The following is a 23,256-nucleotide window of genomic DNA, read 5'->3' as shown; positions in this document are numbered from 1 at the left end:
GCACCTCAGCCAACGAAACAACACTGACTATGAATGTAAAACTTTTTCTTCGACTAAGGGAACATGCAGATTCACTTTTAAAGAACATCGCTGACACAACCTGTCATTTGTTGCTTTGAGACTGTTATGAAAAGCGCTATTATTATTAATTATGACTATTATTCGTAAGATGATAAGATATTTGACAGCAGTCTAACAGGTGATGCACCTGTTGAAATGTGAGACACAATGAGAATGTTTTTCCGAGGAAAATCATTATATGTATTATATTCAAAGCTGCAACATGAATAGAAACTGGGGAAAGATGATATTCTGTTCAACCAACCAAACAATCAAGCAAGTCTCCTCCTTGTCATGTGATGTGAGGTATTCCTGGCGTTCCCCTACAGAGAAAGCTTTTCACGGAAGACCAGTTACCATTTGTTTCAGTTTAGTGGTGGGAAGACTTTCCAATTAACAGCTATGCTTGTGCTGCATTACAGTTCAGTGAAAAAAAGAACAGGTTGAGTGAAAAAAACAACTGTTCTGTCTTGAGATTGCATTCCCTACACTACTTTTGGAATCCATTTAACTCTTAAAGGGGAAGTTCAGTTTACAATTTTTCCTGGACCATAGACTTACTTTCAGGGTGAGTAATCATCTAACATCAAGTTGTAAAATCCTGAACTTTCCCTTTAAAACTAGGGTTGATGCATTCTATGAAACACCATTCAATATCGGGTGATAGATCATGTTCTGTCATAATTTGTTGTCAGCGTGATCATGCTTGTAATCATGTTGATAGAGCTCGAAGACTCTGCTGTTATTATTGATTCATTCCAGAATCCTAGCTCAATAACCTTGGATACAGTCATTTGCGGGTCAAGTGTTAATGACTGTTTCTACATATAAATGACTCATCTGTTTCAAACACCCATCACCATATCCATGAGTGGGTAAGGGTCAGGGTCAAGACTTGTTTTTGTTATGAATTATATATTACTCATGAAATATATATGGTGCTCCGAACAGCTGAAATGATGTCCTACACAAACATTTGATATGGATTTATTGATTTACAACTGTTATTCCTTTACAATGATTTAATTCAATCTGTTCATGAAGCATGATGATAATCAGGGGTTGGAAGCGGTTCAGGGAACAGAACTGAAAACCAGAAAATAACAAAAACAAATTGAGGAACAGGATCAGAACTGTGAACGAAAGTGATCTATACCGTTCTGGAACAGGACAGTTCATTTAAAAGCATGGTGACCGGTTAATAACGTTATTTTACATTCCAGGCATTTTTTTCATATTCCAGTGTCTGCCTGCCAGCTGAAAATCTCCACCAGTGTGTCTGCATGTCTAGGCAACCTGCCCCTCTCCCTTCGAAGCTTAGTCTACTGTAGCCTACTGACTTTACAAGCGTGATTCAGAAATTCATATTTATAATTAGAGAAGAATGAATTCACTTCCTCGATGCTAGTTAGAGATACTATCACGTTTCACAGTGGATTTATTAACTAAAAAAAGGTATGATGTTTTTTTTTTTAATTCTGGTGCCACTCTGCACACACAAGCTTGTTAGAAAGCTAGCTAGCTAGCTCTGGTCCAACTTTAAGCCAACGCTCAGAAGTTCAACGACATTCAAAGTTCCTCCATAGAAACCGCTCCTCTGTAGGAATAATGATGTGGCCCTAATTCAGATAATGCATGTCATAATAATGCCCAGCGCTTCAAGTCAAGCCTCCCCCTCCAGCATTTCTCGCTCTCTCCCCAGCTGCAAAATTTCAGTTTCATCTCATGCCCCTACATGTGACCGTCCATCGTGCATGTTAACAACTGTAGCCCAGTCTAACGGCTGCCTAGGCTGCGTAAGCTAAAACAACCATAGCTTGCCCGCTCCATAGCAAGCTGCTCTATCCGCACTAATTGGTGAAGTAATTTAATAAATAATGAGTAAATGTACAAATATATATATTTCAGAGGTTTATAAAAGAACAGAAATGAAAGATACATACGGGTACTTTTTTGGGGTAAGAACCGGTTCTGACCTTCATGTTTCAGGTCGGAACAGTGGAATGGAAATGTAAAAAATGATGGTTCTGTTCAGAACTAAACGATTGGAAAATAATTTTGGTTCCAACCCCTGCTAATAACACCACCTGATTTAGGTCAATAGTTTAGCAGAGGATATGACTCGATTTCTCTAAAGATAAAGCTTAACGTGAGTACTACTATCTGCAAATAAACTATAGTACTGCATGCTTACTGTGTTGGAAGATCTGATTTGGAGAAAATGGTGATGCTGACTAATATGTGAAAGTAATTCCATTATTCATTATTGTGCACAACACTTAAAGACTACAAATCTAAATAACAATACATTAATTATCAACTTAAATAGTATGCCTTCCAATAACCCATAAGGGTACCTACCTCCCTTTTAGCGATATTGTGTACACCAGAAATAATGAAATAGTAATTATACAAGCACCTGAAACAACGCAGAAACAAGCATTCCAGCGGTTGACGTGCGTTCATAATGCATAATTGTACACAAACTTTATATTCGACTCAAGTCAGCCCTGTTTAGCATGAGAAAAAAGTGTTATCAGCCTCGCATATCTTCTTCTAGACTAGCACACTACCAGAAGTTTCACAAGTACATGCAGTGAGAGATGCAAATTTGGGTCAAAGACGCAGGAGTGTTAAAGAGTTCACAAACCAGATGACATCCCAAAATCTGGATAATTACACTGCTTTTTTTGTGTTACATAGAAAGTTGCTCCCCTGGGGAAAAAAAAGGTACAGCCACAGCCATGCCTCTTCTTCTTTAAAAAAAATCTTCTTCTTCTTCTTCTTCTTCTCTTCATCGAGGTCAGAGGCGTCACTGTTCCGGCACAGATGTGTCATCTCTCTCTACTCCCTCTGATCCTCCTGATACTAAAACAGACCGAAGAAGAAGCAGAATTGAGCACTGCAGATGGGATGAAGAATTCATTTTGCCATTACTCTGCAAGGCTATAATGACATGCGCAAGATTGAGGTGGCTCACAAAAGGTTGTGATAAGCACAATAGTACTAAAAACATACGCCAATGATTCAATTGGTACTACTGATCCTGGTGAAACACTTCCTATGAATACCCTCCTTATAATGCATTATGCATAGCTCACGTGTTATTAATGAGCTTATAATGCATTATGCATAGCTCACGTGTTATTAATGAGCTTATAATGCATTATGCATAGCTCACGTGTTATTAATGAGCTTATAATGCATTATGCATAGCTCACGTGTTATTAATGAGCTTATAATGCATTATGCATAGCTCACGTGTTATTAATGAGCTTATAATGCATTATGCATAGCTCACGTGTTATTAATGAGCTTATAATGCATTATGCATAGCTCACGTGTTATTAATGAGCTTATAATGCATTATGCATAGCTCACGTGTTATTAATGAGCTTATAATGCATTATAAAGACCGTATTCATCGGATGTGTTTACCAATAACCCAAGTGAAAAGCAGAGGCTACTCCAAGAGGGAGAGATTTAGCTGGCCCATGCCTCTACGACAAGGAACATTAATTCTACTGTGTCTCAGAGGTATAAGGCACCTGGTGTTAAAAATAACACTGCTACATAAAGATGCTTGACAACCAAGAACTGGGTTGGGGGTTGGTGACGCTCAGAGAAGGGTTGAATTGGAAAGTTGTTAGTCGGTCATTTCTCAAGGATGTGGCTAAACCCAATTCAAGTCCTGTAAAGGTGAAACAACTGGACCTGTGGAATATATTCTAACCGCTGTCCCGTGTGTCCACGTACTCAACACAAAAATGAACACCAACAAATAGAACAGACACAAGAAACACTGTAAACGCCACAAAATGTCCTGTCCCTTTTCTTTATTAAACAAAGGACGAACCAGTGAAGTGGTGGTTGCCTGCTTAATATGTGCTGTTGCTGTACGATACAACGAATAAGTCAAATGCGTTTTTGCATTTGGGATGTGGGTAACACACTAATATAGTGTACTCTGCCCCTGGAATAGGAACATGTGAAATAAGTTGCAATGTACACTTTTTGATTCCTGGAAGTATTCTCGAGGCTTTAGTCACCCGCCGTCAGTAGCTGATATGTTTAAAAAGAAACGGACAAAAAAATGTCCTGGAGCTCAACTATGAAAATACTGTGGCAATTTCAACATGTATTTGTGCAAACTGTGCAGTTTTGCCCTGAATATATTTTCACCACAAAACGTGTTGATTAGATAGGAAGGCATGTCATTCACTTTATAATTGAACACTATCGCAGAACATCTCGATAAGATTTGCCATGGTTCTGGGCACCGACACCCTCTCACACGTCTTGAGTTGTGATCAACATTTCCTATTAGAATGCATCCATCTATTTGACAATATAACTAATGGACTATTCATTAATAATCACCCCGTAAAGACGTCCGTTGTAGATTTCAATCATGAACTGCAGCCTTTATGGAGTGTCAAATGACTTACATTGAAATAACTCATTAATGAGCTTTATTAGACCCCGTTAATTATGCATGGCTCTTAAATTGCTCTCAAGCTGTGTTAAATGGCGGTCCTTCATGTGTCCCTGAATTATGCATACAATGTATGCATTTGATGTTGAAAACAGATCAATAAATGCATTTAATATTGTGATGGACACAAAATGGCCGTCCTGTTACTTTGCTAATAGTGTGCAAATCTGGATGTACATGATGTAGGGGATGTCAGGGACACAAGCATCAGAACCATAACCGATGTCCAAAGTGAAAGTGTACAAGCTGAAAATTACACTGCAATCATTTGTGTATAACTGTTACTGATGACATAGGCCTACACCAGACTAGTCCTGATAGTCCTGAGGGGTATATCAAGGCTAATACCAGTCTAAACCGGTTTGGGTCTAAGTGTGTGTGTGTGTGTGTGTGTGTGTGTGTGTGTGTCAGGGGACACTAGTGTCACTGACCTGTGTCCCCCTGGTTTCCGTTGAGGGCCTCACCACTGCTGCTCACTTCCTCATCCTCCCCCTCAGGCTTGTCAGAAGGCTTAATCTTCTTCCTGGTCATGTGACCACGGAAGCCAGCCTGGATCTTGGCAGCTGCCTTGTTGGCCTCGGGGTCATCCAAAGGTATGTCCATGATGTCCTCCTCCTCCTGGGGTTGGCTGCATTCTTCCTATAGGAGGAGAAGTATATCTGAGAAGTTAGGTGATTTAGAGGGGGCTTGGTTGGGGTAATGTAGCATGAGTAGGGGCCCCAGATGATCTTCTGCCTAGGAGCCCAAAATTACTAAATCCGCCTGAGGACAACAGCAGTGGAGATGAGCCTGTTTATCGTTGTCAACGATAGTGAAATATCCACCTCAATTGCATCTTCAGGGTCCTAAAGGGTCCAAGGGCTTAAGTCTAGGAGGCCCTTAAATCACACTGTCACTCTTACGGACAGAAGCTCTATCTTCTCTGTTGTTTTTCCTCACACCTATTGCCTTTTATCTTCTGCCATTGCTAAACTGGAACGGGGTAATTGCTACGTAAACAATGTTCCCAGACTGCTGAACCTGACACTCGAACAGCATGCACAGAAAGGAAATACGTTTCTCTGCTTCAAAGTGATCCCCAAGTTCAAAAGTGGCCAGCCAGTCAGTCAGACTGTCCATCAAGAGTGAGAAGAACATAAAGGGAATTCAACATTAGATCTCTCAGACTCTCTCTCTCACTGACACTCTCATAACACAAAGACAGCCCCATTGTATACCCTGTAGCTTATCATTGGCAGAATACACCAAGCTGGGTTGGTGAGTGGTGGGTGGGTGGGTGACATAGAACTGTCCTTATTCACAAGTGGTTACCGAACAGCGACATGGTTGTCAGCAATCATCCACACACGTCAGCTGCACCCCACCAGTTGCTCATCCCCTCTTCATTTTTTTTTTTGGTGCATAGGCAAAACAAAGAAAGCCCACTGCACTGTAAAGAGATGCATTTGAGAGTGTCCTCAGTGAAACCCCTTAGCGTGGGAGTGTGACCACCCACTATTACAGATAGCGTTCATTAGTTTCAGGTCGAACGGCTGAGTAGGATGCCAACATTCTCATATCTTACAGCAGCAGAAGGACAGGAGTGTTTTTCGTTCTATCGTGAGGTTTCTCTAACCCTTCAAGGGGTTAAGCTACAGTACGCTCGAAATGTGTCGTCTCAATGAGCTCAAATGACAAAGAAACATACTCATACTTTTAACAACCTATATACTCATTCTGGCTATCAATATCATTCTACCATAGATATTCATAAAGTATTCATTTAAAGCACCAATCCATAGGCAAATAATATAGGACCAAAGTTGCCTTGTGAAGAAAGTGGAAGCAGGTGCAGTGGACACCAGGTAGATCAGAGCTGGAGTTTTCAGGGCTGATGAAACCAGCAAGCCAAAAGACCATAATAAGGAAACAAATGATTTTCTGACAGTTCCTAAAATATAAATCTCATTCAACACATATATAAAAGCTTTTTAATAAATCCATCACCCAATTAGAATGATATAAAACAGCTGTAATGCTGTTAAATAGCTGTAAGGAAGGAATAGTTTTGTATAATTACTTGTTACATATGGGTTCGGTATATTAAGCAATACAATTCATTTCAAGCATGTACTCACAATGTGGCAGTCCATGATGAGCAATCTGAGAGATGACAGTCTTCGGATGAACTGACCTAAAATGCCTTTTGCCTGTACTTGACCGAGAAAGATGTATCTCGTGCCTCAATAGAGACGTCTCGTTCCCACTAACAGACACTCCCTAGTATTAGCTTGCATAGAGTGTGTGAGAGAGAGGGTGGGAGAGAGAAAGAGAGAGTGTGAAACAACCCCCTGCAAGCACACAAACCATGTGGTCTATCCTCCCAGTCTCATTAAGGTTGATAACCTGCTCTGCTCCCACAGACCTACTGTACCCCTCACCTCAAAGACTTACCTGACCTCAAAGTACAGTATATGACAAAGTCATCAACGAAGGGTCTCGCACATTGCAAAAATATTTTTAAGTGATAAATGTAAGTTATGTCCACTTTAACACATGGTGTCTGGCCATTTGGCACATGTCACATACTGTACCATTTGGCACATGCCACACACTGTACCATTTGGCACATGCCACACACTGTACCATTTGGCACATGCCAAGTAAAGTGTAACCGGGAAAACCTAAGAGAAACCACGCACACAATGTACAGACATGCACAGTACATGTCGTACTGGTTTAGTTGCTCAGTTGTACACACTTAGAGGGAGAACTAAAAACCCTTTCCATCATTCAGATCCCAGATGCCACCCCCGCCCTCGCTCATTGCCTCTGAGACAGGGAGGAGAGCGGCAAACACATCCATGTGTCTGTGTTCCTCTCTTACATGACTGCCTCCCCCTGTTTCATCCCATTATGTCAATACATCATCTTTCAAAAAAAATCCACCTGGTCACACTTTGCTTCAGCTTTGAGTTAAAAGGTCTGAAACGTACAATCAATATGTTTTCTTACGGTCTGTTCTCCTCACCAGATGTATGTTGGAAATGTACGATTCTGTTTGGTTTGGGTTGTGACGTGTGGGTGTGTGTGTGTTTGTGTGATATGCGTGTGTGTGTGTGTGTGTGACATGTGATGTGTATGTGTGAGTCATTAATTGTCACCTTGTTAATCTATCAAAGCCAATTTAAGGATGAGTACAGTACAGTGACTAAACTGCCCTTTGCCTACAGATATAGATCAGTCATAACGTCCCTGGGAATAAAGAACAGCAAAAAAAAAGTGGACAAAGTCAATGGACAAGACATTTGTTATAGGTCAGAGTAGACGGCCTACATTTAAAGGGGAGAAATAGAGAAGGGATGGATATGCTGCAGATACAGGTAAGTGCAAAATACAGTGATCCAATGAATAAAAACGAACCAGTCTCCCTTTTCTCAGTTTATTTTCCACCATCCATATGCACACATTCTCATTGTCTAGCAAACCATCTACAGGTAGTTCATCATGTGCATCTCCATCTTCCAGACCTTCGGCGATAAGACCAAGAAGGGAAAAGGATGGTGCAAGTTTCCATGGTAACATCCCTCTAAATCCTACTCTCCCTACCTCCCAGCCTAAGACCACCCTTTGGCCCAAATATATCAAATGGGTTATTGGTGACAACCCACTCGGCACACATTGGTGGAATCCACGTTGTTTCCATGTCATTTCAATGAAATTGAATTGAATCGAAGTGGAATAGATGTTGAATTGACGTCTGTGCCAAGTGGAAATAGTCTAAATCATGCAATTCACATTAGCTCATAAATCTTGTTTTGGGCTCAATGATCATTTAGACTGGAATAACCAAGAACAAACAGAACATGGCACTGAAAATTCAGATCCAATATATTAGGCTATGCACAAACAAACACACGCACTAGGGTTGGACGATGTCAAACCACCGTTGGGCTAGAGACAGAAATCGCATGCTACAACTGGACGAATTATGGCAAAAGACGTTGTTGGAAGTCTGGATTGAGGCTAAGTGCATGCAAATCTTTGCTAATATTCCTTTCTGGTGAAGCTTCAGCAAGGAACAGGTTTGTGTGTGTGTCTGTGTCTGCGTGGCGCCCACATGACTGAGCAAAGTGACAGCTGCAACTGATGAGGAACGGGCTGTCTTGCCATTAGGTTATAAATCATGGGCTGCATAGAAGCAAAGTCTACATTCTTCAGAACTGGACGATAATTGTTTTAATTGCCTCATCCCCCTCTCTTGATATTGTTTGTTCAATCTGTCATAAAGCTGTGACTGAGAATAGTCTACGTCTCGGCCTATAGACTCCGACTTTCATTCCTGTTCTTTCTGAAAGTGGCAACTTCAGGACAACACCTTCTTAGGCTATTATAATATTTGGAACATGGGCTACTGTTATTCATTTTAACTGTCTTAAAGCTTTTTTGATAGGCCTAGAGGGATGATGTTTTATTGGCAATTTGGTTTTCAACCTCGCATGATGGGATTTATCCACACCGCAAGGATAATTTCTTTCTTAATAAGCTTAAACTTGATTAAACTTGCCAACAATACTTACCACTAAAAAAAAATGAAACATGGTAAAGCCCCAAAATTGCCCTCGATGGAGGCCTGTGTTTCCGACATAAGGATGTGGATGGCTGCAAATGTTCTACTATTAAACTCGGACGAAACAGAGATGCCTGTTCTAGGTCCCAAGAAACAAAGAGATCTTCTGTTGAATCTGACAATTAATCTTGATGGTTGTACAGTCGTCTCAAATAAAACTGTGAAGGACCTCTGCGTTATTCTGGACCCTGATCTCTCTTTTGCCGAACATATTAAGACTGTTTCAAGGACAACTTTTTTCTATATACGTAACATTGCAAAAATCAGAAACTTTCTGTACAAAAATTATGCAGAAAAATGTATCCACGCTTGTCACTTCTAGGTTAGACTACTGCAATGCTCTACTTTACGGCTACACGGATAAAGCACTAAATAAACTTCAGTTAGTGCAAAACACGGCTGCTAGAATCTTGACTAGAATCAAAACTTTTTATCATATTACTCCAGTGCTAGCCTCCCTACACTGGCTTCCTGTCAAGGCAAGGGCTGATTTCAAGGTTTTACTGCTAACCTACAAAGCATTACATGGGCTTGCTCCTACCTAGCTTTCCGATTTGGTCCTGCCGTACACACCTACACGTACGCTACGGTCACAAGACGCAGGCCTCCTAATTGTCCCTAGAATTTCTAAGCAAACAGCTGGAGGCAGGGCTTTCTCCTAAAGAGCTCAATTTTTATGGAATGGTCTGCCTACCCATGTGAGAGACGCAGACTCGGTCTCAAAATTTAAGTCTTTATTGAAGACTCATCTATTCAGTAGGTCCTAAGATTGAGTGTAGTCTGGCCCAGGAGTGTGAAGGTGAACGGAAAGGCACTGGAGCAACGAACCGCCCTTGCTGTCTCTGCCTGGCCGGTTCCCCTCTTTCCACTAGGATTCTCTGCCTCTAACCCTATTACAGGGGCTGAGTCACTGGCTTACTGGTGCTCTTCCATGCCGTCCCTAGGAGGGGTGCGTCACTTGAGTGGGTTGAGTCACTGACGTGATCTTCCTGTCTGGGTTGGCGCCCCTCTTAGGTTGTGCCGTGGCGGAGATCTTTGTGGGCTACACTCAGCTTTGTCTCAGGATGGTAGGTTGGTGGTTGAAGATATCCCTCTAGTGGTGTTTAGGGGATGTGCTTTGGCAAAGTGGGTGGGGTTATATCCTGCCTGTTTGTCCCTGTCTAGGGGTATCGTCAGATGGGGCCACAGTGTCTCCCGACCCCTCCTGTCTCAGCCTCCAGTATTTATGCTGAAGTAGTTTATGTGTCGGGGGGCTAGGGTCAGTCTGTTACATCTGAAGTATTTCTCCTGTCTTATCCGGTGTCCTGTGTGAATTTAAGTATGCTGTCTCTAATGATTTATTTCTCTTTCTCGGAGGACCATGCCTCAGGACTACCTGGCCTGATGACTCTTGCTGTTCCCAGTCCACCTGGCCGTGCTGCTGCACCAGTTTCAACTGTTCTGTCTGCTGCTATGGAACCCTGACCTATTCACCGGACGTGCTACCTGTCCCAGACCTGCTGTTTTCGAATCTCTAGAGACAGCAGGAGCGGTAGAGATACTCTGAATGATCGGCTATGAAAAGCCAACTGACATTTACTCCTGAGGTGCTGACCTGTTGTCCCCTCCACAACCACTGTGATTATTATTATTTGACCCTGCTCGTCATCTATGAACATTTGAACATCTTGGCCATGTTCTGTTATAATCTCCAACCACCACAACCAGAAGAGGACTCATAGCCTGGTTCCTCTCTAGGTTTCTTCCTAGGTTCTGGCCTTTCTAGGGAGTTTTTCCTAGCCACTGTGCTTCTACACCTGCATTGCTTGCTGTTTGGGGTTTTAGGCTGGGTGTCTGTACAGCACTTTGAGATATCAGCTGATGTAAGAAGGGCTTTATAAATACATTTGATTTGATTAGATGTTTCTATAGGCTATTGATATTGTTTGTTCTCTCTCATTATTAGTCGCCTGGGTACCTTATGTTTTTTTATAGATGGAACTCCGTTAGTTTAATTTGTTGTTTGATCTAGAGAAAGCCAAACATGCATAAAATGATGAAAGCGTAGCCTAGCCCAAATTCATGTTCATAGCCTATCAAACGGAAAGAGAAGGGAATATAGCCCATTTTTAAAAAATAAGCTAGACACAAGATAGTTAAGGCGTGTCCGTGATATACACAGAGTGTACAAACATTAGGATCACCTACTCTTTCCAGGACATCAGCCTGGTTTCCTACACGACATAAGATAATACATGTAAATCAGGGTAACTGAAATTAGTATGATATGTTACGTTTGGTATGGTTACATAAGATAGATGGTTACTTAAGGCAAAAATGAAAGTATGGTGGTTGGTCGGGGTGGATGGTATAAGGCTAGCAACCCAGAGTTGCGAGTTCGAATCTCATCACAGACGCCTTTAGCATTTTAGCTACTTAGCAGCTTTTCAACTACTTACTACTTTTGAGCTACTTTGCAACTACTTAGCATGTTAGCTAACCCTAACTCCTAGCCTAGCTAACGTTAGCCATATTGTACGTTTTGCAAATTCGTAACATATTGTATGTTTTGCAAATTCGTAACATATAATACGAATTGTAATTCGTAACATATCATACGAAATGGGTGATGGACATCCTAAATACATAGCAAACTAAATGTAACATATCAATATAAATGGAGTGTCTCGGATTTATGTACAGAATTAAATGAAATGCTCTGAGACCAGGTTGATGACATAGACTGACCAGGTGAACCCAGGTGAAAGCTATGATCACTTGTTAAATCCACTTCAATCAGTGTAGATGGAGGGGCGGGGGGACAGGATAAAGAAGGATTTTTAAGCCTTGAGACAATTAGGACACGGATTGTGTATGTGTGCAATTCAGGGAGTGAATGGGCAAGACAAAAGATTTAAGTGCCTTTGAACAGGGTATGGTAGTAGGTGCCATGCGCACCGGTTTGAGTATGTCAAGAACTGCAACGCTGCTGGGTTTTTCACACTCAACAGTTTCTCCTGTGTATCAAGAATGGTCCACCGCCCAAAGGACATCCAGCCAACTTGACACAACTGTGGGAAGCATTGGAGTCAACATCCCTGTGGAACCCTTTTGACACCTTGTAGAGTCCATGCCCCAACAAATGGAGGCTGTTCTGAGGGCAAAAGGGTGTGCAAAAAAAGACTGCTACTTGAAATGTGTCTGCTTAAGGCGAACGGACGACATTCAAAGTTCCTACATGTCATCATGAGGAAGCGGAACTATTTTTGGGGCATTTTCAATCACCTCTCACTGGAGACCCCGAGTGGAGAGGTACAGAGCGATGTTGTTGATCAGAGATGTCCTTGAAGAGTTTATTTTTAATACAGCTACTTGGGACAGGAATGGGAGCAGTCTGCAAAGGACACATTTCATTAGAGTTCATTAGAGTGTCTGAACCAGGTGAATAGCCTGCATAAGCTGCTACTGCTATAGCATACTGCCAATACTGTCTGTTAGGGAAGATGTTTCCATTAAAACTGTATAACCAAAGTGATATATTTTGCAACAATAAAATGTCTGCTTGCTACATGGATTTTCCCAATGACAATCTAGCCGTTATGACCAATCCAAACTGACCTGTGTCAATATATAAAACCTGCAATGGATAAATGAAATACTGAATGACAGTGGGTAAATGACATTACTGTACATCAAAATTCCTCCCCAAAATCAGCAAAACATTTATCTTTACCTGGTCATAAGTCTTGTCCATAATGTCCTTTATTTGTCCTTCTGGCATGTGCTCTGGGTTGTCATCAGCTTGGTCTGTATCCTATTTGCCAAGTCCTTTTAGTTCCGTTTCCCTGTACTCCACTGCGTCCTCCTGTTGCTCAGTTGTGTCCCGTCTCCTTCTCATCGTCCTCTTGCTGGAGCTCTACAGGTCTAACCTTGTTCTCCTGGCAAGCTTCTCATTGAATCTTTGAAGGATCTTATCAATATCATCTCCAACAAGGCCTCTTCCTCAGCATCCTCAGACACAACATCTGGTCGTTTTGATTCACAAGGTGAAGCCTCGACCGAACCTTCCTCCTCTGGCTTGTTGTTCATACATTTTGACCTCAAGGGTTTTAGGCAGCTCCTCAGTGCTGATCTGAACAAGACTTTCCTCCTTTTGCTCTTTATCATCACCTAAAACACTTCCATTATCTGACAAGATTCTGGAGGCATCATCAATGGAGGGTGCAACTTCATGTGTTTCCCCAGTATATGTTGTGGAAAAAATTAGATTCTCTATTCCTTCCTCTTCTGGAACACCCCCTGAATTGTCAGTTGTTTCCTGTAGGATAGGTTCAGGGGATTCAGTTTGGGGTGGTGATAATCGTCCACTGATTTCAACCATGAGCGACATTGAACTCTCCTGAGCATCAGCAAGATCTTTGAAGCCTTCACTGAGGCCATCCTCTGCAGTGCCTGGTTCCTCGCACTCTTTTGTCCCTCTCAGTTCTTCAGCACATACAGTGCTTGCTTGCAAAAGTATTCACCCCCCTTGGCATTTTTCCTATTTCGTTGCCTTACAACCTGGAATGAAAATAGATTTTTGGGGGTTTGTAATCATTTGATTTACACAACATGTTGATTTACACAAAATGCCTACCACTTTAAAGATGCAAAATATTTTTTCTTGTGAAACAAACAAGAAATAAGACAAAAACAACTGCAAACTTCAGCGTGCATAACTATTCACCCCCCTCAAAGTCAATATTTTGTAGAGCCACCTATTGCAGCAATTACTGCTGCAGGTCTCTTGGGGTATGGCTCTATAAGCTTGGCACATCTAGCCACTATAATTTTTGCCCATTCTTCAAGGCAAAACTGCTCCAGCTCCTTCAAGATGGATGGGATCCGCTGGCGTACAGTAATCTTTAAGTCATACCACAGATTCTCAATCGGATTGAGGTCTGGGCATTGACAAGGCCATTCCAAGACATTTAAACCACTCGAGTGTTGCTTTAGCAGTATGCTTAGGGTCATTGTCCTGCTGGAAGGTGAACCTCCGTCCCAGTCTCAAATCTCTGGAAGACTCTCTTCAGCACTTACATCCACATTTGAAACTCCACCGAGTGAAACCTCCTCACTGGGCTCCAATTTACAGATAAAATCAGATTTGCATACCACTTTGTCAGCTCTTTTGTCTCTTCCTTTAATTCCTCTGATTTACTGTTCTTCAGTGTCTGCATCCATATCTGTGAGTTTATTGTATGACACCTCTGAGGAGGGATCTATTTGCATCGAAATTACATCTTTATCTGTGACATTGTCCATTTAATCTTTTCCTTGCCTCCAGAGACATCAAGGTTTGAGTTTGTGGGAGATGGAATCCCAACTGGCTCAATATTACCAGTTTCATCTTTTGTTTGAGATTCAGTCAGCTCACCATTTTTTGTTGTTGAGAATTCATAAATAATGATACAAATTATGGGTATAATAAAATAAGTATTCAAATGTACTGAATGTCAATGTTCTCTCTAATAATCTACATCGCAGGTCCTTATACATCGTGACTCCTTTGACATCTTCTGACTCAGACTGGTCTCTTACTGCGGTTGTGCACATTGTGGCTCCCTTACTCATTTAGTAGAATATCAGGGCGCTTGCCTATTTCATAAAAAACCCAGACCTTTTCCAGACTTTTCCCAAAGCTAATGAATGTACCTCAACCTTTCTCATTTGCAGCAAATGCTGTGGGGAGGTGACTGGTGTAGATTTTGGGAGTGATGATTTAATGTCAGTCTTTTCCTTTCAGGAATTGAGAGGATTATTTTAGGCCTATAATACTTGTGTTGTTCCACCAATTTGGTGCCTTTTGGAGAGGTGTAATTTGTCCTGTGTGCAACAGGGAGTAGCAATTGAATGCGAGCTTTACAAAAACATTTGACATTTCAAAACATTTCTCGCCTGCCAATCTGTGGGTAACAGGGTTGACGTGTTATGCCCGACCCGCTCAGTTTTCAACCACAAAATGCCCCAGAACAGTAGAACCAGCGCACCTGCTTTTACACTATGATTACACGCATGTTTAATGTTTCTTTCTAAAAATATATTTGAAAAGGAATGGTTTCACCATATTAAAACAAGAGTTTAGTTCACATAACAGGGTTGACTTTAAAAGTAGGGACAAATGTAAACGAATCATGAACCACATGAAATAAATTATAATCTTCAGAAATTACTGTCAAAGAAACACAATAACAATAACTTACTATTGACAATGATGGCGAAAACTTCCGAGACATTTTGGGATTAAGTGGGTTAAAACGTCCTAGAAGTGACACAGGGTTGACGCAGAGTTTTCAAAATCCTGAATTCTGCCTCTTTAGCAAAGATTTATTCATATAAAAAAAAAATTCTCCATGTGTCCTATATTAATGGGAACTTAATTTAATACTGTATAACAGGCGTACATCTAAATATTAGTGCACAATTTCTATTTATACTTAAAATAGGGATGCAAAAAGCACTATTTCCGTCAGCCTTTCCTTATCTATATTTTCCACAAGGTTTTTGTATGTCTTTGCTAACCAAAAAGCAACATATGAACCTGTTCATTCATCATGAAAAAAAATGTCACTATGGCAAATACCCTTATTATTATTATATCATAATGAGTGTCACGTTCTGACCTTAGTTCTGTTATTATATCTTTGTTTTAGTATGGTCAGGGCGTGAGTTGGGTGGGCAGTCTATGTTTATTTTTCTATGTTGGTTTTTGAGTTCGGCAAAGTATAGTTCTCAATCAGAGGCAGCTGTCAATGGTTGTCCCTGATTGAGAATCATACTTAGGTAGCCTGGGTTTCACTTTTGGGTTGTGGGTGTTTGTCTTCCGTGTCAGTGTTTGTTCGCCACACGGGACTGTTTCGTTGATGTACGTTACGTTATTTTGTTTTGTTCCAGTGTTCTGTTGTTTTTTATTAAACATTATGGACCCTTACCACGCTGCGTTTTGGTCCTCCGATCCTTCTCGTTACTCCTCCTCAGAAGAGGAGGACGAGATCCATTACAATGAGCAATTAAACAACACTGCAATTGAGCCACATTCATTTTCTCCATAAGACTTTTCTTGGTCTCTCTTGTTCTTTTCTTTCAATTAAATATGTGGGGAAAAAGCGGTCTGATGCTGTCCCTCTCCTTGGGTGTAGATAATGTGCTGAGATGAGACTCACTCAGAAATCTTCAGAGTTGCATCAGCTGGATTGGTGTTGACTTGATTTGGTGAGTTCTGTCTTGAGCAGAATATAGACAATTTAGCATGATATATTGATATGGCAAGAAAATATTTAACATTCAAGGCCCGTCAGTATCATATTTCGGTATACTTGCAACGCAAAGAACAACTCTAGATATATTACATACTCATATTATTATTTGATTGATTCAGTCTGCTCAAGAGCTTAAAAGATTTAAGCTATTAAAACAAAACCAACTTCCAAATGTCCAGACTGCCCCAAGTTGGATTGCCTGAGATAATATTTTTGATAGCATTTATACTTTTTGAACTACAACAATATTTAAATGAGCATCCAATGCATTTTAATGGCAAAAAAAGTCCCATAGACTTGAATGGTAAAACAATTATAAAAATCTAGACCTGTCTCCTACACTGTTTAAGCTATCAACATCAAACCAATGTTGAGATGTTCAGACTGGCCCAACTTAGATTGCTTGCCAAAGATATTCGACACTATGTAACTTTTGGAACTATAACCTTGAAACTTTGCATAAATTTGAATGAGAACCAGAGGAATACATTGGTTGATATTCACAATGGTCCAGCTCCGATGTTATTAAGTTACAAAACCAACTTTAAAACGTTTAGGCTATCCTAACTTCAAATGATCTAAAATCTTTATTAACTATAAGTACATAAATTGGCATACATTAGCATAAAATAACTCACCAACATAAACCCCTGAACCGTTCGAGCAAGACACCAAACCAACTCTCATGTTTAGGGTTAGAGTTTTCCCCTTCAACTATAACCAGTCACTGCCACTACTATTACTTATTTCAAAACCACAAATACTTTAAAACAAGCACAACCACATTTTCTTGAGGAAATGTACTTTTCTAGTTTGATACAGTATGACTATTTATAAAGAAAGAAAGTTTACATTGAATACATGATTGTTGGAGAATCTGTCCTCTAGCCTGGCACACCACTCCAGGCCACTCTCTAAAGAGAAAATTACATAAGTTAACATCAAAGTACAGTTTCATTCTGTCTGTCCATTCATTATTGGTATAATATATACAAAAAATAAAGCCACCTTCTCGTTCTTTGAGAAGAGCGGGGAAGTAAAATGCCGCAAACGTGGGGATACTGCCAAACCCACGTGGAAGCCGAAGGTTGAGTGTTTGAGAAAGGCAGACATCTTCCTTGGTCAAACACAGGTCTGCTAACGCGTTACTGGAATTTGGACAGATAAAGAATATCTGCGTTACTTGCTTTGATATTACTTTTAAAATGTATTTATTTGGTCAACTTTATCCCGGTAAGTACTAACTAATGTTGTGAGATTAACGTTAGCTAAAGTTCTGCAGTGTAAGATTGGATGCAACGCTAGCAGGAGACTGCTACATGGAGAAAGTAAGATATCATTGAACGTGACGTTACCTTTAGCTAATGTTTTTGGCCTTAAACAGTTTCGAAAAATGTTTGTTTTGCATCAGCAACAGTTAATGCCAGAGTGTTGATGCTTGTTGCTAGGAAACAAGGCTCTAACTACGGCAACGAAAGAGGTTCAAACTGAGTGAGTGAGATACCAAATGACACATGAAACCACATCATGATACAAAAGCAAGACTTTATTGGATGATACTCACAGTTAATTGTTTTCTAAAGTTATAGAAACAACTTTCTACGATTAAAAACATGCAAACAAAACAGCCAAAGATTAATAATATGAGTACAGTGACAGTCATTTCTCACTTGCTCTCTCTTATTCCCTCTTTTACCATCTCCAGCCCCACTGGTTAAGAGTAGGTGATGACAGCGTACTCAGAGTTTGTGCTCATCTTCCTGGAGACCTCTCGGGGCTGGACATGCAGTCTATCAGCTGAGCGGGAGGCCTGCAGGGTGGACCTAGCTTCAGGGCCTGCCTCTTCTCTCCACCTCTGCAGAGGGGGGGACATGAAACACACAGGATTCCATTTCAGGTGAGATTCAAATAAAGTCTCAACCTGTGACTGGGGCTGCATTAGCCAATAATAGCCATTACACAACCTCCACTGACATATTACGTTGAATATGGTGAAAGTCAGTAATATGGTCACATATGGCGACGTATGGTGGTGTTGATGTAAAATAATGTGGTGTGGTGTTGTAGAAGTTCTATTTTATTTGTAGAGCGCTTTCCATTTCACACAGAACTCACAAAGCAATAGTTTCCAATCCTCACCTCTCTATGGTCCCCCGGTGCCAGGTAGGAGATCTGTGTGAGTTCAGGTGTGCTGGCCCCTCGCATAGTAATCATTATGTCAGCATAAGGAACCTCATGATCACTCTGGCAATCTGGGTCAAAACAGGAAATGCAACGTTTTGTACAGTAGATTTTCTTAGTATACACCCAGTTTAGCAACTCAAATGAATGGTACATTCCATTATCTTACCAGCTGGAGTTATTCTCAGTGCCACCCTCTCACAATTAGTTAAGCACGCACCTATAAGATAAGTAAGTATCTTATATTATATTAAGTAATCTGTTAGAATTACGACATTGTGTGAACTAGTTGTTTCAGAAATTTCGTAATATTAAACAAACATTTACCTGTTGTCGACCTTCCAACACTAGATCCTTCTCTTGATGTTGTGCTGATAAAAGACCAATAAACAAATTCCACATAGGAAGTCCACATAATAATTGCCAATGAAAAGTGTGTTAAAATGCCTCAGCACACATGCCACATTGCATGAAAAAAGAAACATACCCTGTACAGATAACAGCAGGTTTTCCTGAAATACACAGGAAATCGCATTAATTAAATATACTGTAATTATTCATTAATAACAACTTTGGAAAATAGGAATCATATTTCACAACATTCAGATTCAGAAACTGGGCATTCATAATTGAATTTACAACGTGCATACGCACCTTTGCAATATCGATTGCGGCTCATACATAAGTAGACAGCCACAGCTGCCAACACAGCAGCCACAATAACTGTCACTGTTGCCAACACTTTGACAACTGTGAATTCCTCTGTATTGAAGACAGCACAGAGACAAAATTATTATTGAATCTCAGTTTGCAACTCATTCGTCATTGCCTCAAACAGGCGGTCACTTTTGTTGTTTGCAATACATTTACACATGTTTCACAATTTATTTTTAAGGAGTAGAATAGCAGCATTTTGTATCACCATTATCTATTATTGAGTCTTCGTGGTTACTCAACGCTGTCACCGATACCTCTAAAACACAGAAAATAGTAGACATCAGGATCAAGTAAGCTAGTGAAATTGGATGGTTTTATAATATGTTGTGCCTATGTCATTCAACAGCCTCAGAGTAATTCAATTAGACTATTACAGAAAATGAGATTTAGGTTGCGTCTCATATGGCACCCTATTCCCTATGTAGTGAACTTCTATTGACCAGAGCCTTATAAAGTCTCAGTAACAGATTCTCCAGTGAGACTTACCAGTAGTGACCATTGTGGCCGGGGCACTATGTCGACCTGGCAAAAGAAAAGACAATATAATTTAAAACAATTATCCAGTAATTACTGATGTATAAATGTATTAACGTTTTAACAGGATTAAGATAATTCATTTGAACACAATTTGTTTTTAGAGGTAAAATGCACATGCTGTAAGAACTACAGTGTACAGTAGGTCACTTCAACCAGTTTTTGCCTACCTTGTGCCTGCAGTGATACCAAAACCTCTATCTTGCGTGATAAATGTTTGCTTTCGTGATCTTCAGAAAAGCAGGTATAGTTATACCGAAAATCTTCTGTGGACAGATGTGGAAAATACAATGGTAGTCTGCAGAGGTCACCATTCTTTGTGACATTTTTTGTTTCTCTTGGCCTATGACAATGAGGACAGTCTGAGACTTTGATCCAGTGACCACGGACAAATCCAGATGAGCAGTTGTAGGTGCAGTTCAATACTAGAGGTTCTCCAACTACTGCATAGATGACTTCATGCTGTTTCTCCAGGTCGATACAGGTTACTGAATCTGTAATGAAAAAGGCATAAATTGAGGCAATGATTCTTCAGTCAGTAGACCTTGGGTATAAATATATAGCTTGAGGACATTTGATTATCATCAAGTAAAAAGTAGAGGAATTTATTTGACCTTGGTTTCCCAAAAGAAGCAGCAATGGCAAATGGGCAAAGATTAGCATCCTGTCCAAATTTGTCCAGATCCCCTATGTTTCAACTATATGATAGGTTAGCTCTCAGAATTTGCTTGATTCAAAAATACACTTGCACCACTGGTGTCACAGTGGGTTGTGCCATCATATTGCAGTATGCACCAGGTAGAAGGTACAGGAAGTGGTGTTCAACAGGATGCCTGATAAAAGTGTTCTTAACTTTCCATTCAAACATCTGCTTTTGTAGATTTGGGTAATGGAAAGATCCATAGGAAACATTAAACAAGATGACATTTTAATATGCATACTGAAATACAATTGCATTCGTGTGGTGTTTTAGAGTATACCTAAGTTTTTTTGGGTTATTTTCATGGTAATTTGTTGCTAGAGATCTTTTACAACTTTTTCTTTGAGTAAAGTACTTATTAATGTAATGTTAGTGTATACATTCCACATTATATCCAATTACAGTTTTGTTTGGATACTTTATGTACTGTGTGTAGCTGTCAACACAGATAGTTAAATGTAAAGTACATGTACAAAATGGATACATATCGAAAGTATTTTTGTGAGCTTTAATACCACCTAAAACATGACAAAACTAGACCATTTAAAAAAAATCATGAATGTACCCTTGTAGTACTGTGACTTAACAATGTCTACTTCTTGATACTAACAAACAATAGTAGGCTTTGTGTTAACTCCTGCATTGCACAACTGCAGCTATAGATTTGCACAGCAATTCACCCTCTGCTGAGGAGTGAGAGACAAACAGGAAACATACCTACATTCATTTACCACAAGAAAAAGAAGAATGCTTCATGTAACAAAATGTTGAATAATTATATTTTGTCAGTCTAACGTTGTTGTCTTCTGACTTAATGTTTGGTACTTTGCACATATTGTAAGTAATACAGGATACTGTAAACCTATGAGTGGTATTTAGGGTTGTTCTGTTGTACGCAAACTCAACTCAAATCACCTATCAAAGGTACACCAGCATTATATCAGAAAGCTCAAACTGAAGCATACCGTATTTTAACAGTGTTTAATTGAGTGTGTCGTTGACAAAATACAAAAAAACTCTAGACACACTACATTTGCTGCAGCATTAGGCTGATAGTAACACTCAAATGCCTATTTCAATTTTCAGCCCACAACTGAATCGATCCTTTCATTTAAGCGTTGCTGTGTAGGTTGTATTTTGGCTGTCTGTTTGTTTGTGCTGTTAGAAAGTAGGGGTAGTGAAAACAAGGCTTTTCGAAGCTCCAAAACAAATGACACATTGTGCCCAAGTCGCCCCGGCTTGGTGCATCAACTATTGATAAACCTCTTGCAGTTTTGTCACTGCATTTGTTCAAAAGCCTGGCGAGGAAGAGGGTGATTGCATGTCTGAGTCTGACCTGCATTAATAAACAGTCATTCAGTACCCACTTTTTCACCTCACCTTTACACTTAAGCTGTGGTTCATTTTTAGGCACGTCTTGGGCGTGTAGGTTACCGGGGTGTCACGGATGACATTCCACACTGTGACAGGTGTTGCATAATATCAGAAAGAAACCTGTGCATACATAACTTCATTTGATTGATTATTGCCCTCAGCTTTCTTGAAACAGCTTTTTAGTTTTCATATACTGTCATCAGGAATCCTTGATTCCCTCCTCAAGAAGAAACAGTGCAGATCGAAAAAGAGGCCTTGGCTGGCGTAGCTTTCTAGATGCATTGCATTCACTTTGGACGTGCAAGGTAACAGGAGAGCACATTGAATACCATTATATGACTGACCAGGAGGCTTCTTGGAATCAGGTTGCATCATGGTTCACATTTCACTTTCAATGACTGAGGTCTCAGTTTCATCCTTTGGTTCAAACGACCTCATTCCGATTGACTACACTGGGCAAACAGAGATACAGGTTAACGGGACAATGTGGAATTTATTTGACATTTTCTAAGAATGTATAAGTGGTACAGTGTTGGTTCTCTTCTGTTGGGTCTCTCAGCATTATGGATCAATCCTCTACTGAAACAACCTGCCCTTGCTTCAGGTATTTTCTCAAGTTGTTTTATATATTGTAGTACTTGACATGTAATACTTGTGTTCACTAAAACGCTCCCTCACTTGACATACATTTATCACTATAATAATACAGTAACATAACTTTGTAAAGAGACAAACTTATGAGGGAATTATGTTTGACCTCTTTTTCTCCTTGACATTCATTCATGTAGGTCTCGTGGAAGTGAATCCTGATCTGGTCCTCAGTGTTGAGCAACACCGTAGCCCATGTCCTGAGGGAACCTACTTTTCAACAGAACTCTGTGTGGAGTGTCCCTCAGGATATTTGTGAGTACCAGACCATCTTTATTCTTTCAGTAACTCAATGTGTCAGCTTCCATTGTACTGTTCTGTTCATAAGACATAAGCAGATACTTATTATATAAGTGTCAAAAAAGTCAATAAGTTAAGTAAAAGGTTAGAAAATGCTATATGATTTTCGTTATAGCTGTCTTGGAAATGTGTCTGCACCAAGGCGATGCCCGGCAGGACAGTACAACCACTACACAGGAAGAGGTAGCATTGAAGACTGCAAGGTATTATATGAATTTGTGCTATTCATCCATCCTATGTAATATGCACTGTACATATACTCATACTATATCTATGATATGTCTCTGTCTGCTGTAGCCCTGTTTGCTAGGATTAGTTAGCACAGAGGACAGAGTAGACTGCAGACTTTGTCCTGCCGGGT

The 23,256-nt window shown here is 40.2% G+C and overlaps 2 protein-coding genes across 2 annotated transcripts; both read right to left on the bottom strand.

Annotated features, from left to right (window-relative positions):
* Window positions 1-1,031: 1,031 nt before the first annotated feature.
* On the bottom strand, window positions 1,032-6,879 carry nrgna (neurogranin (protein kinase C substrate, RC3) a). The gene is made up of 3 exons (XM_035791529.2): window positions 6,673-6,879; window positions 4,987-5,194; window positions 1,032-2,928 (listed from the first exon to the last, which is right to left on the bottom strand). The coding sequence occupies exons 1-3, from the start codon at window positions 6,685-6,687 to the stop codon at window positions 2,873-2,875; spliced, it is 279 nt and encodes a 92-aa protein (XP_035647422.1). The 5' UTR covers window positions 6,688-6,879; the 3' UTR covers window positions 1,032-2,872.
* Window positions 6,880-17,966: 11,087 nt separating this feature from the next.
* Window positions 17,967-20,655, bottom strand: LOC118396923 (uncharacterized). The gene is made up of 10 exons (XM_035791314.1): window positions 20,488-20,655; window positions 20,044-20,367; window positions 19,826-19,861; window positions 19,545-19,595; window positions 19,277-19,384; window positions 19,110-19,134; window positions 18,950-18,993; window positions 18,792-18,842; window positions 18,581-18,693; window positions 17,967-18,296 (listed from the first exon to the last, which is right to left on the bottom strand). The coding sequence occupies exons 1-10, from the start codon at window positions 20,534-20,536 to the stop codon at window positions 18,156-18,158; spliced, it is 942 nt and encodes a 313-aa protein (XP_035647207.1). The 5' UTR covers window positions 20,537-20,655; the 3' UTR covers window positions 17,967-18,155.
* Between the last annotated feature and the right edge of the window lie 2,601 nt (window positions 20,656-23,256).

Source organism: Oncorhynchus keta, chromosome 18 (genome assembly GCF_023373465.1).
Source record: "Oncorhynchus keta strain PuntledgeMale-10-30-2019 chromosome 18, Oket_V2, whole genome shotgun sequence".
Taxonomy (NCBI): domain Eukaryota; kingdom Metazoa; phylum Chordata; class Actinopteri; order Salmoniformes; family Salmonidae; genus Oncorhynchus; species Oncorhynchus keta.
Note: the sequence above shows the minus strand (reverse complement) of the source record. Positions and strands in the feature narration are given on the sequence as shown.

Bases quoted from the DNA above. Each gene is read 5' to 3' on its own strand.
- nrgna (XM_035791529.2), bottom strand. The intron at 2,929-4,986 runs GTCAGTGACACT...GGTCTGTTTTAG, and splicing joins CGGAAACCAGGGGGACACAG to TATCAGGAGGATCAGAGGGA.
- LOC118396923 (XM_035791314.1), bottom strand. From the start codon at position 20,536: ATGCTAATCTTTGCCCATTTGCCATTGCTGCTTCTTTTGGGAAACCAA. The intron at 19,862-20,043 runs GTAGGCAAAAAC...TTCTTTTGCCAG, and splicing joins GGTATCACTGCAGGCACAAG to GTCGACATAGTGCCCCGGCC. The intron at 19,135-19,276 runs GTGCGTATGCAC...TGTGTATTTCAG, and splicing joins CCGCAATCGATATTGCAAAG to GAAAACCTGCTGTTATCTGT.